This window comes from Paramormyrops kingsleyae, chromosome 1, assembly GCF_048594095.1.
Source record: "Paramormyrops kingsleyae isolate MSU_618 chromosome 1, PKINGS_0.4, whole genome shotgun sequence".
In the NCBI taxonomy this organism is placed as follows: Eukaryota; Metazoa; Chordata; class Actinopteri; order Osteoglossiformes; family Mormyridae; genus Paramormyrops; species Paramormyrops kingsleyae.
Window position 1 is genome coordinate 17,946,085 of NC_132797.1, and position 16,795 is coordinate 17,962,879.

At 43.4% G+C, this 16,795-nt stretch overlaps 1 protein-coding gene across 9 annotated transcripts in view; it reads left to right on the forward strand.

Moving 5' to 3' along the window:
- LOC111847004 (membrane-associated guanylate kinase, WW and PDZ domain-containing protein 2-like) overlaps positions 1–16,795 on the forward strand; it is a 93,054-nt gene that overhangs the window by 58,298 nt on the left and 17,961 nt on the right. For all 9 annotated transcript variants that reach the window (XR_002838990.2, XM_023817808.2, XM_023817810.2 and 6 more), the window contains exons 7-11: positions 4,231–4,288; positions 4,544–4,662; positions 5,141–5,323; positions 8,083–8,673; positions 16,591–16,622. Coding sequence is in view for 8 of the 9 variants with exons in the window: in XM_023817808.2 (XP_023673576.2) it covers positions 4,231–4,288; positions 4,544–4,662; positions 5,141–5,323; positions 8,083–8,673; positions 16,591–16,622 (983 nt within the window). In the remaining variant the exon portion in view is untranslated. The remainder of the gene's footprint in view (positions 1–4,230; positions 4,289–4,543; positions 4,663–5,140; positions 5,324–8,082; positions 8,674–16,590; positions 16,623–16,795) is intronic.

Here is a 16,795-nt window from a genome sequence, read left to right on the forward strand (position 1 = left end):
TATATTTCAGGTTAAAAATTCCACAACTGCTGATTTCCTGTAAATAAATCATGTTTTTCTTTTTAAAATTAAAATTGTATCTGATTCACATGTAATATTTATGAAGTGTAATGTTTACAGTGTGTTATGAACTAAAACTGATACCTTTGACTAGTTTCTGTCAGTGTTATAAAGCACTTCTCAAGTCAAGTAAAGCTTTATTGTCATCCCAGCACAGGACACAGTGAAATAAAATAACATTACTGCTGAACTTGGGGTGCAACATTCATGACAGTGCAGCCATTACAGTGCTTCTAAAATTCAGCCAGTTGTCATCCAAGACCTCATGAAGCGAAGCACTCAGTTTTTTTCCCGTTTTCTTTTATTCCAGTCAACTTTACTTCTTTATGCTGCTTGCATTCTTACTGAAGAAATTTGGGTTAAGTATCTGAGCCAGGTGAATAACTGTGGTTGCTTCCATCAGTGGAAGACTGTTACTCTTAACAACTAAAGTCCAAAATCAGTATCATAATTCAAGATGCTAACCATTATATATAAAAGTATGATTTGTTATGGGTGGTAGGTGTGGTATGTGTTAGCCGGCTGTCACCTGGTATGCTAATATCGTTAGGGTTGACAGGCGTCTGCATGTGCTGCTCATATGTTAGTGTTGATACATCTGCTACCCAGTGCATTAGCGCAGCTCCTATAAGCAAATAGGCTAATATTGATGCAAGTGCTAGTAAATACTGCTTCAGGCCTTTGATAATGCCGATGTACAAATCCTGATGCTGGTGCTAACAGGTATGCTAAGGATCCTTGCATCCATTACCCTTACTGAACGTTGCTTAGATATTATCAGAATTAGATCTAAGAACAGAGTTCTGCAGACTGATTGTCTAGTCAGAGTTTGTTTTCTCAGGAATCTAACAAAAATCACAGGATGGAAAAAAAAAAAACTCCAAATGCTGCATGTGATACAACATTCAAGAGAGCATCCGTTCTGGGGCGGGCAGAGCTTGCATTTCATCTTGCAGATTTTCAGGGTGATTTCCCATTTCTTGCGGGCTACAGTGAGGATCCTGTGGCCACAGGGTGTTGTCACACAGATGGCATGTGGCAGGAGAAGGGACAGTGGAGGAGATGGAGGAATGGGAATGGAGAGCGGGAAGCTGCAGCAGGCGATGCCGTCATTTGTAGGATGCTGAGTGTTGATTCACCATAGTGAATTAAAACATCAGCTACCCTTGCTGAGAATGCGTCGTATGAACAAGAAGCATCGTTTGATTCTTTTATGTTGATTACAAACCAAAAATGTGTGTCAAACATCTGAATATCAGGTAATAATACCCTAAGTAGTATTCGTCAATTTTGATTAATCGGATTAGACTTGATTCACATTATCTTTGGCTATTTTACAGTCTCACATTAAAACAAGTTTAATTGCATATTAATTGGGGTGATTTGCATATTTGGATGGAGAAAAGCCACTTAGGACTCATTGCAATCGCAGTGCTCAAAGTTCAGTTATGTAACAAATGAGTATAAATGGATTGATGGATTCTCAGAGGTGTTTGACTCCGTAAATTAGAAACTCGGTTAATGTAGGATGGTCAGTATAGTGTTAAAAGTCACAGGTGTAACTTCATGTTGTACAAAACATACGTAATTAGACCTTTTCAATTGGTGTCGAAACCACAGGTTGCTTGTTGAAATATTGACATTGATAGTAGTAATAGTAATGCAAAAATTGCTGTTTCTATTACTTGATTATTGTATTCATATGCAAAGTTGTGATTCAGGGTCATAACAGTTACCAAAGAGAGAGCAATTGTCTTTCCTGCAATTAGTGGCTAAAACACGGGGCTATAAAAGAGCCTTCAGTTCATGCAGTAAAGCTTCCTCCTGAAGTTACCATGGAAACCGTCTTCCTTTGCATCTAGTGATTTAAGGTGGCTCCACATAAATGGCATGGATTTAAGACGGCTTAAAAAAGCCCTGTCCTTTATTTAGTCACTGAGAGGGCTACAACGTCTGAGTCATCACATCAGTGATGAGGTATGTTCCTGGTAGCACTTAAATGTGTGTCCTGTCATTGAAAAGCTGGGAACAAAGAACAACATCTACTCCGAGGTGTGTATCCCAGTCAGGAGTTCACAGGGACAGCTTTGCAGCTGCTCTCCATGCAGAAAGCTCCATAATGGATTGATTATATCCACGAGATGCAGGCTTGATGGCCCCAAATACGTCCATTTCTTGGTCCGTGTAGTAGGAATGTGTGGCGTGAGACCTTATGTGCAGATCATTGAGGGAAAGTGTGTGTGTGTGTGTATGTGTGTGTGTGTGTGGTGGGGGAGGGGTGTATTCTGTTTGTGTGCATTATGAATGGGTATCTGAGAGAAGAGTGTGTGTGTGGGGGGGGGGGGTATTCTGTTTGTGTGCATTATGAATGGGTATCTGAGAGAAGAGTGTGTGTGTGGGGGGGGGGGGGGTATTCTGTTTGTGTGCGTTATGAATGGGTATCTGAGAGAAGAGTGTGTGCAGGCCGGGCAGCATGATCCTGGGGGACGTTCCGCTTTGTTTGGGTTTCAGTAAGACTGAGGAAACATCAGGTTGGATGTTGCGTGCTTTGCCTGGTGTTCCAGAGCCTCAGAAGGTCTCGGAGACTAAGAAGGGCTGTGCATTCAGCTGTTTATAAATCCATCCCAGCACACGAGATCCGGCAGCGCTGGGCCGGCTATTCACTGACAGGCAGTAGTGAACTCAGTCGACGTGTCAGGAAGGGTGGAGAATGTCACTGGGTATGTCAGGGGTGAAATCTCGCGGAACAGGAAGATCAAACGTTACTGTATGATCACAGGGAACCAAAAAGAAAGTGTGAAATCTAAATCAGAATGGCTAAAGTCCAACCAGAGTCCTTGCCTCTGGTGAAGGTTTCCAAGCAGGGAAGGATTGGTTTGTAATTTTTATCGCATGGCAATAGGGGAAAAAAAATTAAATGAATCTGAGTTTTGTGGATATGGACTTAAATTTACTGTCTCTTTCAAACTAATTTTTCCCTGGCGCATGAAGAAGCCAGCTGTTGGCATTTATTGCAATACTGTGAGATACCATATCTTTCTGTCAGGGTAAGGACACCATACAGGTTCACATTCTGTACACGGCATGCTAAAAGTGAGAAATATTTACTGTTGTTTGGGATAAACGATGCTTGTTCATGATTAATATATAGTGCCACTTGAGTTTTATGTATTATTAAAATGACAGGTTTCTTTGTCATTCTTGCATGAGAGTAGAACCAGGTACAATCATAATTTATAATTTAAAAAGCTTTCTGATGTATTTTTATTAGGTTTGCTGATAATAAGGCACTGAATAACATTAATGGAATAATGTATTTCACATTTATGAAGGTGGTAAACACGTCTTTCCATTCACATGCACGCTGAGCACCCTTCCATTATAAACAAATGGAAACGTTTATTTAAAGTGCACCCAAAACTAATTGAAGAGTCCGATGAGAATTTCATCATGAATTCAGTTGCACTTATATCATGCTTTTGTGCATTTTGATGCTCCAGCGATCCTGTGTAATTTAGCAATGTGCTAAATCCATTACCCACACAAACATATCCTGCTTATGAATATTTTCTCAAGAAAATTTCTATGGAAATATGGAATACAGGCAGTCCCTGGGTCAAGAATGTCTGAGTTACAGATGACTCATACTTTCGAAGAGCCTATTATATTAAAAATAATATAATGTTTTAAAGTATCTCTCAGCTCTTCTCAAACACAGCTGTGGCAGAGCAGTTCACAATTCACCTTCTGTAGTCAAGGTTAAGACATGTGAGAGGCGACATCAGGTGAGACACCGTGGACGAGCAACGGAACCAGCTCTGCTTCTCCCTTAGCACTCCTGCTCAGAAATGGCCAGAACCCTGCATGTGGAGGTTGACACCAGTTCCGAACGATTAGGAAAGCTGTCAGGGCCTGTTGGCATAGCCTTTGTACTGTCACACCACTATAACTCTGCTATTAATTACTTGATAATGCTGAAGACGCACTGAGGATTGCATGCAAATTCTGGCAGCATTGTCCTTAATCAAGGACTCTCGACTGTAATAGGATCTGCCTTTAACGATGATGCAGTAAAAGTGGTAATGATTGCATTCACTTATAAAAATGGATTATTTTTAAAAATTGATTTTTCCTTCTCGCAAGAAGGCTAATACGTTTTTGTTTTTCCAGAGCTCCCTTATGGCTGGGAGAAAATTGATGACCCCATTTATGGCAGTTACTATGTTGAGTAAGTATCGTGTTCCTTCATACTGCTTTAATGCATCTCTGCCTGCTTCAGAATATGCATCCGTACTCACCTTCCTGCATGTCCCTGTCAGTCACCGCACAGCCAGCACGTCCTTTGTGCGTAATTGACATACTGCCACTGTTAAAAGTCTGCCATAAGGTGGTGCTGGTCCCTGATTTATGCTTAATTGCACAGAAATCCAATATGGAAGCCTGGTGCACAGGCTGTTATTCCTGCTCTCTGCCCTTTCTGCAGCCATATAAACCGTAGGACACAGTTTGAAAACCCTGTGTTGGAGGCCAAGCAGCGACTCCAGCAGCAGCAAATGCACGGTCCAGGTCTGACTTCACTGCCCCTTCCCGCTCCTTTAAGAGGTGAGTGTCCAGCCTCATTCATACAGTAGATGTTGGTTTTTGGTCTCCATGGTAACAGAGCACATGTTTCACCGCTAACAGACTTGATGTAGCAGATTCTACTACTGAGATAGTACGCTGTGTGCTATTTAGTTGTGCTTTTCAGCCATCATACAATGGATCCTATCTAGCCACTAGTCTATATTAGGGAGCTTGTAATGTACGTTAAGCACCTTATCTGAAAGTGGAAATCTCCACTCTAGACAAAGCCCCCTAGTGTAGTGAAGTGATTATTACAGGCAGCCTTTCCACGTTCCCAACAGCATCCCCTCCTCCAGGCTATTGGCTGATTCAGCAGCTTTTCAGCTACAGTCGGTGAAGCATGGCCGGGAGACGTTCTTGCCCAGTTGATCCGCTGTTATTCCATTCCCCGGGGATGGGGCCGGTTCCCTCCTCGGGATTAACGGTACCCCTCTATGTGGCCCTCTCGTTGCCCCAGAGAAGCCCCCCTTCACACGAGACCCCACCCAGCTGAAGGGTACCTTCCTGTCCACCACGCTGTCCAAGAGTAACATGGGCTTCGGCTTCACCATCATCGGGGGGGACGAGCCCGACGAGTTCCTGCAGGTGAAGAGCGTCATCCCAGAAGGACCTGCTGCCCAGGACGGGAAGATGGACACAGGTATGCTGTGATGCTGATTCAGGGGCAGTCAACCCCCTGTAAGATGGACACAAGCCACATCCACACTTTCTCCAGGAAAGAAAAGAATTTGCCAGTATCATGTAGTATCTATGCCCAGATGCATGGGTGTAAATTATGAGGGTGGGGGATTGTAACCCCCACTATAAATCAAAACCAGCCAATGCAACCTGCTGGACCCCCTTAAATGGGTGGAGACCTCAACCCCCAGATGGAAAGGTGTCTTCATTTACACTCAATCATTCAATACTCAGTAATGTCTGTCATGTCAGTCATGTACATCTCAAGCATCCTGTATCTGTGGATCACTATCCGAAGAGTATGTCTAGAGTATATCTGTGACATGCTGTCAGAGTGTGTGTGTGTGTGTGTTTATATATATATACACAAATATACTATGTATGTAATCTGTATATACAGACTTGTTTTTGGCAGGTATTTAAGCACAAAGAGTCTACAGAATATGTGCATTAAAGAACTGCAGGTGAAATATGATACTTACCCTGGACAGGATGCCAGTCTCTTGTAGGGCCCCAAAGGCAGTTTAAAGACCCACGTTTGCATAAATGCAGGTCTTTGGACTGCGGAGGGAAGCCCTCACAATGCAAGGAGAACATACAAGCTCCCCCCCACACACAGAGCAGGTACCAGTGTCCGTGGAGGCGTTAGGCCAAGCTGAGTCACTGTGCTGCCCGGCTGTCATCCAGATGCTATGAAACTGAAGAAATGTCAATGTCCATTTGTTAGTGTTACAGACTGAGTGTTACGGACATCCCATCTGGGGGAGCACCCCAGCCGTGTGCCATAAGCTGTCTGGAATAGACTTCAGGCCCCCTTGCTCCCGCTAACCTTCACCCGACCCTGTATTCCTGATCAGGGATGGTTAAAAGATTTCAGTCCGTTTTTACCCTTAAAGCTGCTGTCTGATGCCTGCGGTATTTAGCGGTTATTAACACTGTAAGATGCAGTGCATTATGGGGTCTGTTTTGTTCTCATGGTTTTGCTTCCTTGCGCTCAGTGCATTTGTGTCATGGCTCTTGCTGATAATGTCCATGCAGTCCGCTGCCCACGCTCGGTCTTCTCCCCCCACGTCTCATTGGTGAAAAGTCTCCGGGTCTCCTGCCCTGACCTCCCACGAGCTTTGCTCCCCCCCACGCGATCGGATCTCCCGCTTGAGCAGGCCTGCCAGCCAGAAAGAGCGTGAAACAGGCAATCCAAAGCTGATTATTTAAATTGCGCATTGAACACAGCCTGGAACACGCCACTGATCTGCAGCGGCCGTTGCCTGCAGCGGTTTTACGTCAAACTGTTATTTGTAATTCTTGCTTCAGTGTGGGTTCTGCAGAAGAAATCGCAGCATGTCAGACTTGGAAAGACAGCTGTGCGCAGCTCTCAAAGCAGAAGATATGCGATATCTCTACAGCTTCTGAGTCGGGGTGAATCAACCTGGTCACCTCAGACCTTCCTTCAGAGAGCCATTCTAGGCTTTGTAGCTTTATCATGACAGCAGGAATCACCATGTTTTCTCTGCTGTATTTGTGAACCCTTTCTTATATTATCAGTACCTGGTTGACTCCTCAGCATGTGTTCTTTATCCTCATTGTGTGGTTAAAGTTAAGCCTTTTTTTTGTAGGACTGAGGTGGATAGTCACTGTTTCATATTAATAGTTTTCTTGCGGTCTAAAGCAGGGGTTGGCAACCCCGATCCTGGAGTGCTGGCAGGTTTTCTCCAGGATCAGGGTTGTCTACCCCTGTGACCTGTACTACGAAGCAGGGTTACTGGCTTATCGGGGTAACTTGTCGGATTTAAGGTACCACAGTTTAAATGGACTTCGTTCACTTACATTTTGCCCAGACTACCTTAAATCCAGCAAGTTACCCCGAGAAGCCAGTAACCCCGCTTCGTTGTACAGGCCCCTGGTCTAAAGATAACTACAGGCCAGCATTCGTTATTGTTCGTGTATAATCCATCTTTTACCAGATACTATTTGATACTAGTCCAACTTACCTCAACACTAAGACTGTGAAGAATATTAGTGAAATTTGCAAAGCAACTTTTAAAAGAGAATAATTGTTTAAACGTTGAACAATTATGGTGTCTTTCTGAGATAGTGAGTGCCTATGAATGTGTTTTTTTGGGAGGTTGGTTAAAAGGCTGTGCAGTCTTTGTGGTTTTAGCAGGTGATTGTGGGAAATGCCAGGTCACTCTTCAAGCTGCACGCAGACATTTATTTTGATACAAGAACAAGACAAAATGTTTGCGGTGCTTCTTGAGATGAGTTATGGGTCCTCGATTCTCAGTTGTGACTAACAGAACTGCTGTCAAGCCCCACAGCTCCTCAGATGTTGAGAGACGTGAGGAAATAGTCTGACCCTTCGATCTGAATGGTGTCTACTCAAAGCAGATGGGTGTCACGGTCAGAGGTGACGTTTTGGCTGCTTTCACTTCAGCTCAATATCGATAATCTGCTGAATGCCATGAAATCCTTTCACCATCCACTCCACTGGCTCCAAGCTCCACTGGCTTCCAAGAAAAAAATACTATTTTTAGGTGTCTATAAAAGCTGCATGTGTAGCTCTCAGCATCATTGTAAACACTTTTGCGAGATGTGAAGAGCTCAGACCAGAAACATACGTATCGCCATATAACTTTGTATGTATATTTACCGATATCTACTTAAGTCAAGCACATTCAAAAGTCACATGCAAAGATAAGGTGAACGCTTCTGTTTCTTCCCTAGGTGACGTAATTGTCTACATCAATGATGTCTGTGTCCTGGGGACCACCCACGCCGATGTGGTGAAGCTCTTCCAGTCGGTGCCGATCGGGCAGAGCGTGAGCCTGGTGCTGTGTCGCGGATACTCCCTGCCTTATGACCCTGAGGACCCTGCCGGGAGCGTGATGGCTCCCATGGGGCTCATGGTCAATGGCAGAAGTAACTACGACAGCTACATGGAGTATTTGTCCCGGACCGCCCGGATCATGCATGGGCATGGTGAGCACCCCCTGCCCCAGCTTGGTGAACAGTCGGGTCCTCACGGCGACAACATCTCCATGGCGTCTTCAGGCGTGGCCCCGGCAGAGCTGCTGACGGTCTCCATGGTGAAGGGAGATGGAGGCTTTGGGTTCACCCTAGTGGACAGCAGTGCGGGCCAGCGTGTGGAGCGGGTCCTGGAGCCTCAGGGCTGCCCGGGGCTGGTGGAGGGGGACCTCCTCCTAGAGATCAACCAGCAGAGCGTGCAGGGCCTCAATCACACCCAGGTGGTGGATTTGCTGAAGGAGTGCATCGTGGGAGCGGAGGCCACCATCGTCATCCAGAGGGGCGGAACAGGTTAGGGGGCATATGGGTGCCGCTCATTCTACCATCCCGCCTCTGTGGCAAGCTTGTTAACGCTCAATGAGACTCTAGCTAGCTACCTCTCTACAATCCATGAAATGGGCCATATGGCGACTTATTTCTGTATGTGTTTGCCAGCCTTTCAGTCTTGGTGGTTAGACATTTTGAGAAGAGATACTTTTGAAAATGTTCCACCCAACACAAGCACCTTTTTAAGGTTGATATTCTTAAAAAAACGTTTATGGCTATTATTTATCAGTTTATAGAGCAGTGTTCAAATATTAATGTGACAGTCGGCGTCCTCGCAATGCAAATGCAAGTGTTGTTGGTTTTTGTTTGTATACTTGGGCATCTGTGTGTGTGTGGATCATGTATATATTACATTGTGGGGATCAAATGTCCCCACAGTGTGATAAAAACCTGTTATTTTGATGTTGTGGGGATCATTTTTTTCGGACCTCACAAGGGGAAACTCGATTTTATGTAAATTTGTGACTGCAGTCAAAAAACTAAAAATGACGAAAGTCTTGTATTTTGTTTGGTTGCTTTTGGTTAATGTTAGGGCTGGGTAGGGGTTAAGGTCGTCATGTTGGGATTAAGGTTATGCCCATAGAAATGAATGTAATGTCCCCACAGAGATACCTAATCCTTTTGTGTGTGTGTGTGTGTGTGTGTGTGTAAATAGCCAGTTTGAAAAGTGAAAGGCTGTGTTTGTAGCTTACTTTTGATGAGACCAATGACATGCAGTGACATCACATGGACACGGCTGTGCCTGGGAGTGCGGGACACCAGCCAAACTCCAGCTTACAGCGTCTGGTGGAGTCAAGGCTTCTGCTCCTTGTCTTTGTACTTGATCTCTGTGTAGCCAGGTTTACGAAGCCTGTGAGATCCTACTATGTCAGTGACATAACCCTTTGCATTTTAAGCAAGACTTTGATTGCCTCCAACCTCTGTTGGTTCCATTAGTCTTCCGCCCAAGAAATTAGTCTTATGACTCTTCTGGGAGAGGTTCTGCGGATTCTGGTAGTTGGAATGGGCTCGGTTCCCGGTGGGGTCAGCCCCGTTAACACTCACTGTGGCATCAGCTTCTAGCAAATGCAAGCAAAATCTGAGAGCCAATTTGCATTTCGTGCTCTCTGCACAGCCCTGGCAAATACTTTTTATTTTATGTGTATATTTCTTGAATTTTGCTTGACTAGTCTACTTTTAGCTATAGTTGTAAATACAATGTGTTTTAATAGTAACCTTCTTTAAACAGCCCTTGATCTTTGCTACATGATGGTAGCATATTCCACTAAATATATATCTATTCCTTGCCCATAAACATGCCGTGTGGGGAGTCAAAGTGAGCCTTCATCCCGTCCCAGTTTGTGGGGAGTTTGACGCAGGGGACTTACTGTATGGGATTCCAATCCATCATGGGACGAACTGGCACATGCAACCAAATTTGGAGAAGTGAATTTAATGTCTTTGGACTTCAAGGGAAAGCTGGAGTATAGCTGGATAAATGGATAAAAGCATCAAATAAGAACCTTGGCAGCCTTACCTGGAGGTGAGGGTAGTAGCTGCTGAATCTGCATTTGTCGTTCGGCGATGGCCTCCGCACACACGCCTGTGTAGGCTGCTTTCACAGGTGCTGCCTTGGTTACCTGTCACCAGCCTTCTGGCAACTCAATTAGCTAGTCTCTGTGGAGTGCATGCAGCGCCATCTCCTGGTTCAGCTCAGCAATAGCAGGTCCATTAAAGAAAGGTTACCTAGTCTCCATGACAACGCTTCCTGTGACATGGATATAATGAGTCAGTTATGCTTTAATTTCTAAGTTTAAATCTTCAAATCCTGAATAATTTTGACTTTTGTCTTGAAGCATTATTTTTTTTTTATTGTTGTTGATAATAATAATTATATCATCATCAACACATATTTATGGCAAAAATTACTTACACTCACATACCTTAAAATTTAACTGCTTGTCCATTTATTTATATATTTGAACTTGAATCACTAAATATCTGCTCAAATGTACAGCGGTTTCAGTTCGATTTAGATGCCCGAGTTTCAGCCTGAAAGTACGATGGGCAATTTAGAGATGGATGCTCTTTACCTGCCTACATTTTTAAGATTCAAGAAGTTTATTTGTTACATGCATAGTTATACACGCACAACATGCAGTGAAATCTAACACTGAATCACTCCCAAGACTGTGTGTTGGATTAAATAAAAAAACAGATAACTAAAAACTAAAAATATAACAGCTTAAATATAACTAATAGATAAATAACAAATAAGCAATATGTACTTCAAACAAACAATATGTACTACAAAGCCTGCATGCTTCTGGGGGGGTCGGTGGAAACCCGTCCCGCACAGGGAGAACATGCAGAATAGATGCAGAGAACTCGGCGGGATCCAGTCCCCGAGGAGTGAGCTAACAGCGCTAGTCACCGAGCCGTGGTGCTACCCATGGGGGGCCTTCTGCTGACCAGAACAAACTCATTTACATCAAAGGAGGACATCGAACTAATGCCCAGAGCCGCCGCTGCACCCAGCACTCCACGAAACAATACACGGTGTATATAATTAGCCCAGATAGATAACACAGAAACATTCTTTAGTTAGGCTACAGATTATTCTCTTTATTTTGTTTATTCTGGTGGAATTTTCCATTCACTCTGATGTACTAGTAAGAGCTGAGCTACTTGGTTATAACATTAGCATGTGGCTTTGTGAATGATTACAGTCTGATGATCGTGTTTTGTTGGCACCCTTCATCAAAATAAGCAAATGTGATTGTATAAAATTAACCATACGCACAATGATTCAACCATAAAACGTTTTATTGAATAGTTCATGTTCTCTGAAGAACGTGTCAACATTATTGGCACCCATAAAAATATTTATACCAATATTGTAAAAGCAATATTGGTATAAAGCAAGAATGTGACTCATTGTACTCAACTGGTTTTGTACTTTTCTGATTTGTACTTTTGAACCTGAACTTTAAACTCCTGCCAAATGGTGTCTGTCGTGTTATGAGCTCTTTTTGAGCTCTTTTCAGTCTCCAGCAGCTATATTGCTGCCATTCACCAGCTTCTTGGTCCCTGTGCCCGCCCTATCTCTATCCCCTGGGTCCCTGTGCCCGCCCTATCTCTATCCCCTGGGTCCCTGTGCCCGCCCTATCTCTATCCCCTGGGTCCCTGTGCCCGCCCTATCTCTATCCCCTGGGTCCCTGTGCCCGCCCTATCTCTATCCCCTGGGTCCCTGTGCCCGCCCTGGGTCCCTGTGCCCGCCCTGGGTCCCTGTGCCCGCCCTATCTCTATCCCCTGGGTCCCTGTGCCTGCCCCATCTCTATCCCCTGGGTCCCTGTGCCCGCCCAATCTCTATCCCCTGGGTCCCTGTGCCCGCCCCATCTCTATCCCCTGGGTCCCTGTGCCCGCCCTATCTCTATCCCCTGGGTCCCTGTGCCCGCCCTATCTCTATCCCCTGGGTCCCTGTGCCCGCCATATCTCTATCCCCTGGGTCCCTGTGCCCGCCCTATCTCTATCCCCTGGGTCCCTGTGCCCGCCCTATCTCTATCCCCTGGGTCCCTGTGCCCGCCCTGGGTCCCTGTGCCCGCCCTATCTCTATCCCCTGGGTCCCTGTGCCTGCCCCATCTCTATCCCCTGGGTCCCTGTGCCCGCCCCATCTCTATCCCCTGGGTCCCTGTGCCTGCCCCTCTCTATCCCCTGGGTCCCTGTGCCCGCCCTATCTCTATCCCCTGGGTCCCTGTGCCCGCCCCATCTCTATCCCCTGGGTCCCTGTGCCCGCCCACTCTCCATCCCCTTTGAACTGCAGGGATGTTGTCAGATGCCGTCAGCTTGGTTGTTCTGAGCTGCCCGGTGACAGCTCCAGAAAGGCTGGCAGTGGGATCCCTATTCTCTTGGCTGTGTAGACATGAAAAGACAGCTGTGTTGGGCTCTGACAGGAACAGGGAAAAGTGAGCCGGTGCACTTCCACCACGAATGCGGATGAGACTGCGGGAATATGAGAGAATGAATGGAAAGTGCCATGTTGGGCTGTGATTGGTTAGTGCGCGATAGCTAGAATGCAAATATATTTACATTTACATTTGTTTAGCAGGCATTTTTGTCCAGTGTAACATACAAGCAAGGCAGATAGTACATTACAAACATACAGCTCACAGGGAGAAGACTCAGCATAAGTGCAGCCAGGCTGAGCTTCCAGTGAATGACCAGTAACAAGTGCAAGTCAGCATCAGAGCACTAGCTATAAAATGGGCTACAAACATGGGATGAACCTCAAAAGAGGGCTATTTAGTCCAAGAGCTATACACTAGCAATCGAAAACATTTGGGGTAAAATCCATACATGTTCACTTTATATATATATAATATATAGTTATATATATATATAACTGCTTCAATTCGCCAAGGTACCCTTAAATTTCTCAGACACTGAAATATATTGTTCATTTAACATTTTTATTTCATATACCTTTCAAAAAGTTTACCTTCAAAGCATTCTCAGTTTTGCAGCAATTACTGCTGATCAATTTAATGCTTCATTTGTGATTAAAAATAAAATTATGCTATCAAACATATGAAAATCTTCCAAACATTTGAATGCTAGTGTCTGCATACATTGCCATACATGTTTTGCACAGTGTTTTGTACTGCCATTCTATTGAGTATATTTTCATATTAGCAAATTTGCACTGTTTAAAGCACTAAATTATTATATGCTTTGTTTTTTCCCAGTGCACTTGCAACTGTCTTTGGAGAGAAAAGTGCAAGCAATATAAATGTATATATGAGCACTGATAGTATTGAAAAACAGAGGTTCCCTCTTTTTTCAAATTGCTTTACCCCTAAGGGGTCTTGGGGACTGTATTTCCCTATCAAAAGCAAGCAGTAGGTCTCCTTTTTACTGACTCCATTACTACCTAGATAGAGAAGATAGGCCACAAATGTTTATTTGTAACTATGAGCAATTGAGTGTCATTCTTCAACGACCGGTCACACATTGGGATTGTTTCATAAGTACGGGTTCTTTTACTCAGTGTTTACTTTGTAAATTAAACATCAGACCAGTTTTATACAGGAGTTATGTGGTTATGGGGTGTTATGTGGCCTGTGGGTAAGGACGCTTTACCCGTGATTGGAAGGTTGCGTTTTAAAATCCCATGGCTGCCTCAGTGATGTCACCATTGGGCCCATGTGCGAGGCCCTTATCATAATTGCTCAAGGGACTGTCTGACCCTGCTCTCTCAAATGTACGTCACTTTGGATAAAAGCATCTGCTAAATAAATAGATGTAAATGTAATAAATTAGCATCATCACAAAATTAGATTTAATATTTATTCTGTGTGGCCAGGGGGATGGGGGGTCAAAATGAACTGAACTGACAGCCAAAATATAAAACTGGAAAGTGGTTTGTAACTAAAACACCACGAACTGAAAAGGATCCAGTAAAAACCTGCAAACATGACCCCTTTGTATAAACAAGGTCCTTACCTCATTCTGTCACAGAGCTGTCTCTCTCTCTCTCTCTCTCTCTCTCTGTCTTCTGTTTCTCGCTCTCTCTTTCTCTCTCTGTCTCTCTGTCTTCTCTTTCTCCCCACCCCCCCACAGCTGGGCTACCCTGTATATCCCCAAATTGTTCTTTGGCCAGATCAAGGCCAGCCGGGCATCATTAATAGAGGGAAGAGCTAAGAGCTGCATCAGGCTGGAGATTGATTGTGATGGTGATGGGAAATTGCTTGTTTCCATCCCCGTGGCATTTTTCTGCGTTCATTGGCTTATATCTGTTTAAATTTGGGTTTGCTTAAAAGATACTGTGAAATAGAATAGCTGTTTGATGAAAATATAATGAAAATAAATACAGTTTGATGATTTATGAGCGGCGATACCAAGTTGTGTTAGCTTGACAATGGTATTCCTCATAAATTCTGTATATTCGCCATGTCTAAGGTCATTTCTGTATGACAAGATTCAACGGAAGGTTAAAGGTGTGACAATGAATTTCCCTTCTTGCTTCTGTTAATTGCTGGCTAACATAAGTCCCATGGAAAATATATTCTGCTTGATCTACTTCATTTCCTCCAATCTGTGCTCTGCTTTGTTTCCTTGCATCATGTAATGTCCCCAGTATTCCCCTTTGGTCCCATCCTTTGTTTACAACCGTTCCAAAAAAAGTTGGGATACTGTGTAAAATGTAAATAAAAGCAGAACGCAATGATTTACAAAACACATAAATCCCTATTTAACAGAAAATAGAACAAAGACAACATATCAAATGTTGAAACTGAGATATTTTATTGTTTATGACAAATATATCATAAAGTTGAATTTGATGCCAGTAACACCTTTCAAAAAAGTTGGGACAGGGGCATATTTACCACTGTGTTGCATCACATCTTCTTTTAACAACACTCTGTAAACGTTTGGGCACTGAGGAGACCAGTTTTTGGAGTTTTGAAAGTGAAATGTCCCATTCTTGCCCGAAATAGAATTGCAACTGCTCAGCAATTTGCGGTTTTCTTTGTCGTAATTTTCGTTTCATGATGTGCCAAATATTTTTAGTGGGTGACCTGTCTGGAATGCAGGCAGGCCAGTCTAACACCCAGACTCTTCTACTGCAGAGCCATGCTGTTGTAATACGCATAGAATGCAGTTTGGCATTGTCTTGCTGAAATATACAAGGCCTTCTCTGGAAATTACATTGTCTGGATGGCAGCATACATTGCTCGAAAACCTGTATATATCGTTCAGCATTAATAGTGCCTTCCCAGATATGCAAGCTACCCAAACCATGAACATTAGTGCACCCCCGTATCATCACAGATGCTGGCTTTAGAACTCCCTGCTGATAAACTGGATGATCCCTCTCCTCTTTAATCCAGAGGATGCAGCATTCATGATTTCCAAAAAGAATTTGCAATCTTGATTCTTCAGACCACAGGACAGTTTTCCATTTTGCCTCAGTCCATGTTAAACGATCTCGGACCCAGAGAAGTTGGCGGCGTTTCTGGATCATGTTTAGACATGGTTTATTCTTTGGATGGTAGAGTTTCATCCCTCATTTGTGGATACAACACTGAACCATTTTCACAAACAATGGTTTTCTGAAGTGTTCTTGAACCCATGCAGTGATTTCACTATAGAATCGTGTGTTTTTAATGCAATGCCGCCTGAGGACCTGAAGATCACTTCTATCCGATATTGGTTTTCGGCCTTGTCCCTTCCATACGGAGATTTGACCGGATTCTCTGAACCCTTTAATGAAATTATCTACCATAGATGATGAAATCCCCAAATACTTTACAATATTAGGTTGAGGACTGTTATTCTCAAATTATTTCACTATTTCCCTTTACAGCCGTTCTCAGAGTGGTGAATCTCTCCCAATCTTTACTGCACAGAGACATCCTCTCCGGGAGGCTCTTTTTATACCCAATCATCTTGCTGACCTGTTGCCAATTAACCTAATTAGTTGTGAAGTGTTCAACCAGGTGTATTGTTTTAGCATTACACAGCTTTTCCAATCTTTTGTTGCCCTTGTCACAACTGTTTTGAAATGTGTTGCTGGCATTAAATTCAAATGGAGCACATATTTATCATAGAACAATAACATTTCTCAGTTTCAATATTTGATGTATTGTCTTTGTTCCATTTTCAGTTAAATGGGGGTTTATATGATTTGCAAATCATTGCATTCTGTTTTACATTTTACCCAGCATCTCAACTTTTTTAGAAACGGGTTGTATTACCAAATAATGTTTTTTAGGATCTTATGGAATTATCAGTGTATGCTCTTGCATTAGTTATTTTCTTTGAGTTTACATCTGTCTTTGTCTTAATTGACATATTGTTTTAACATATTTTTCATAAACGTTGTTTTTTTTACATTTGCAGGTCACTGTTCACCCTGGAAAACATCCAAACAGGTAAAGTCTGCTCCAGTGCTCATGCATTTGAGAACCCATGACATAGCCTCAAACAGCATTAGAATTACACTGTACGTTTTCTGTGAACGGGATTCATCTGTATGAATGTTTATACTGAGCTGGAATGAATTGGCCATCTTATTTCACATTTCTATTCATTTCTTCTTGCACAC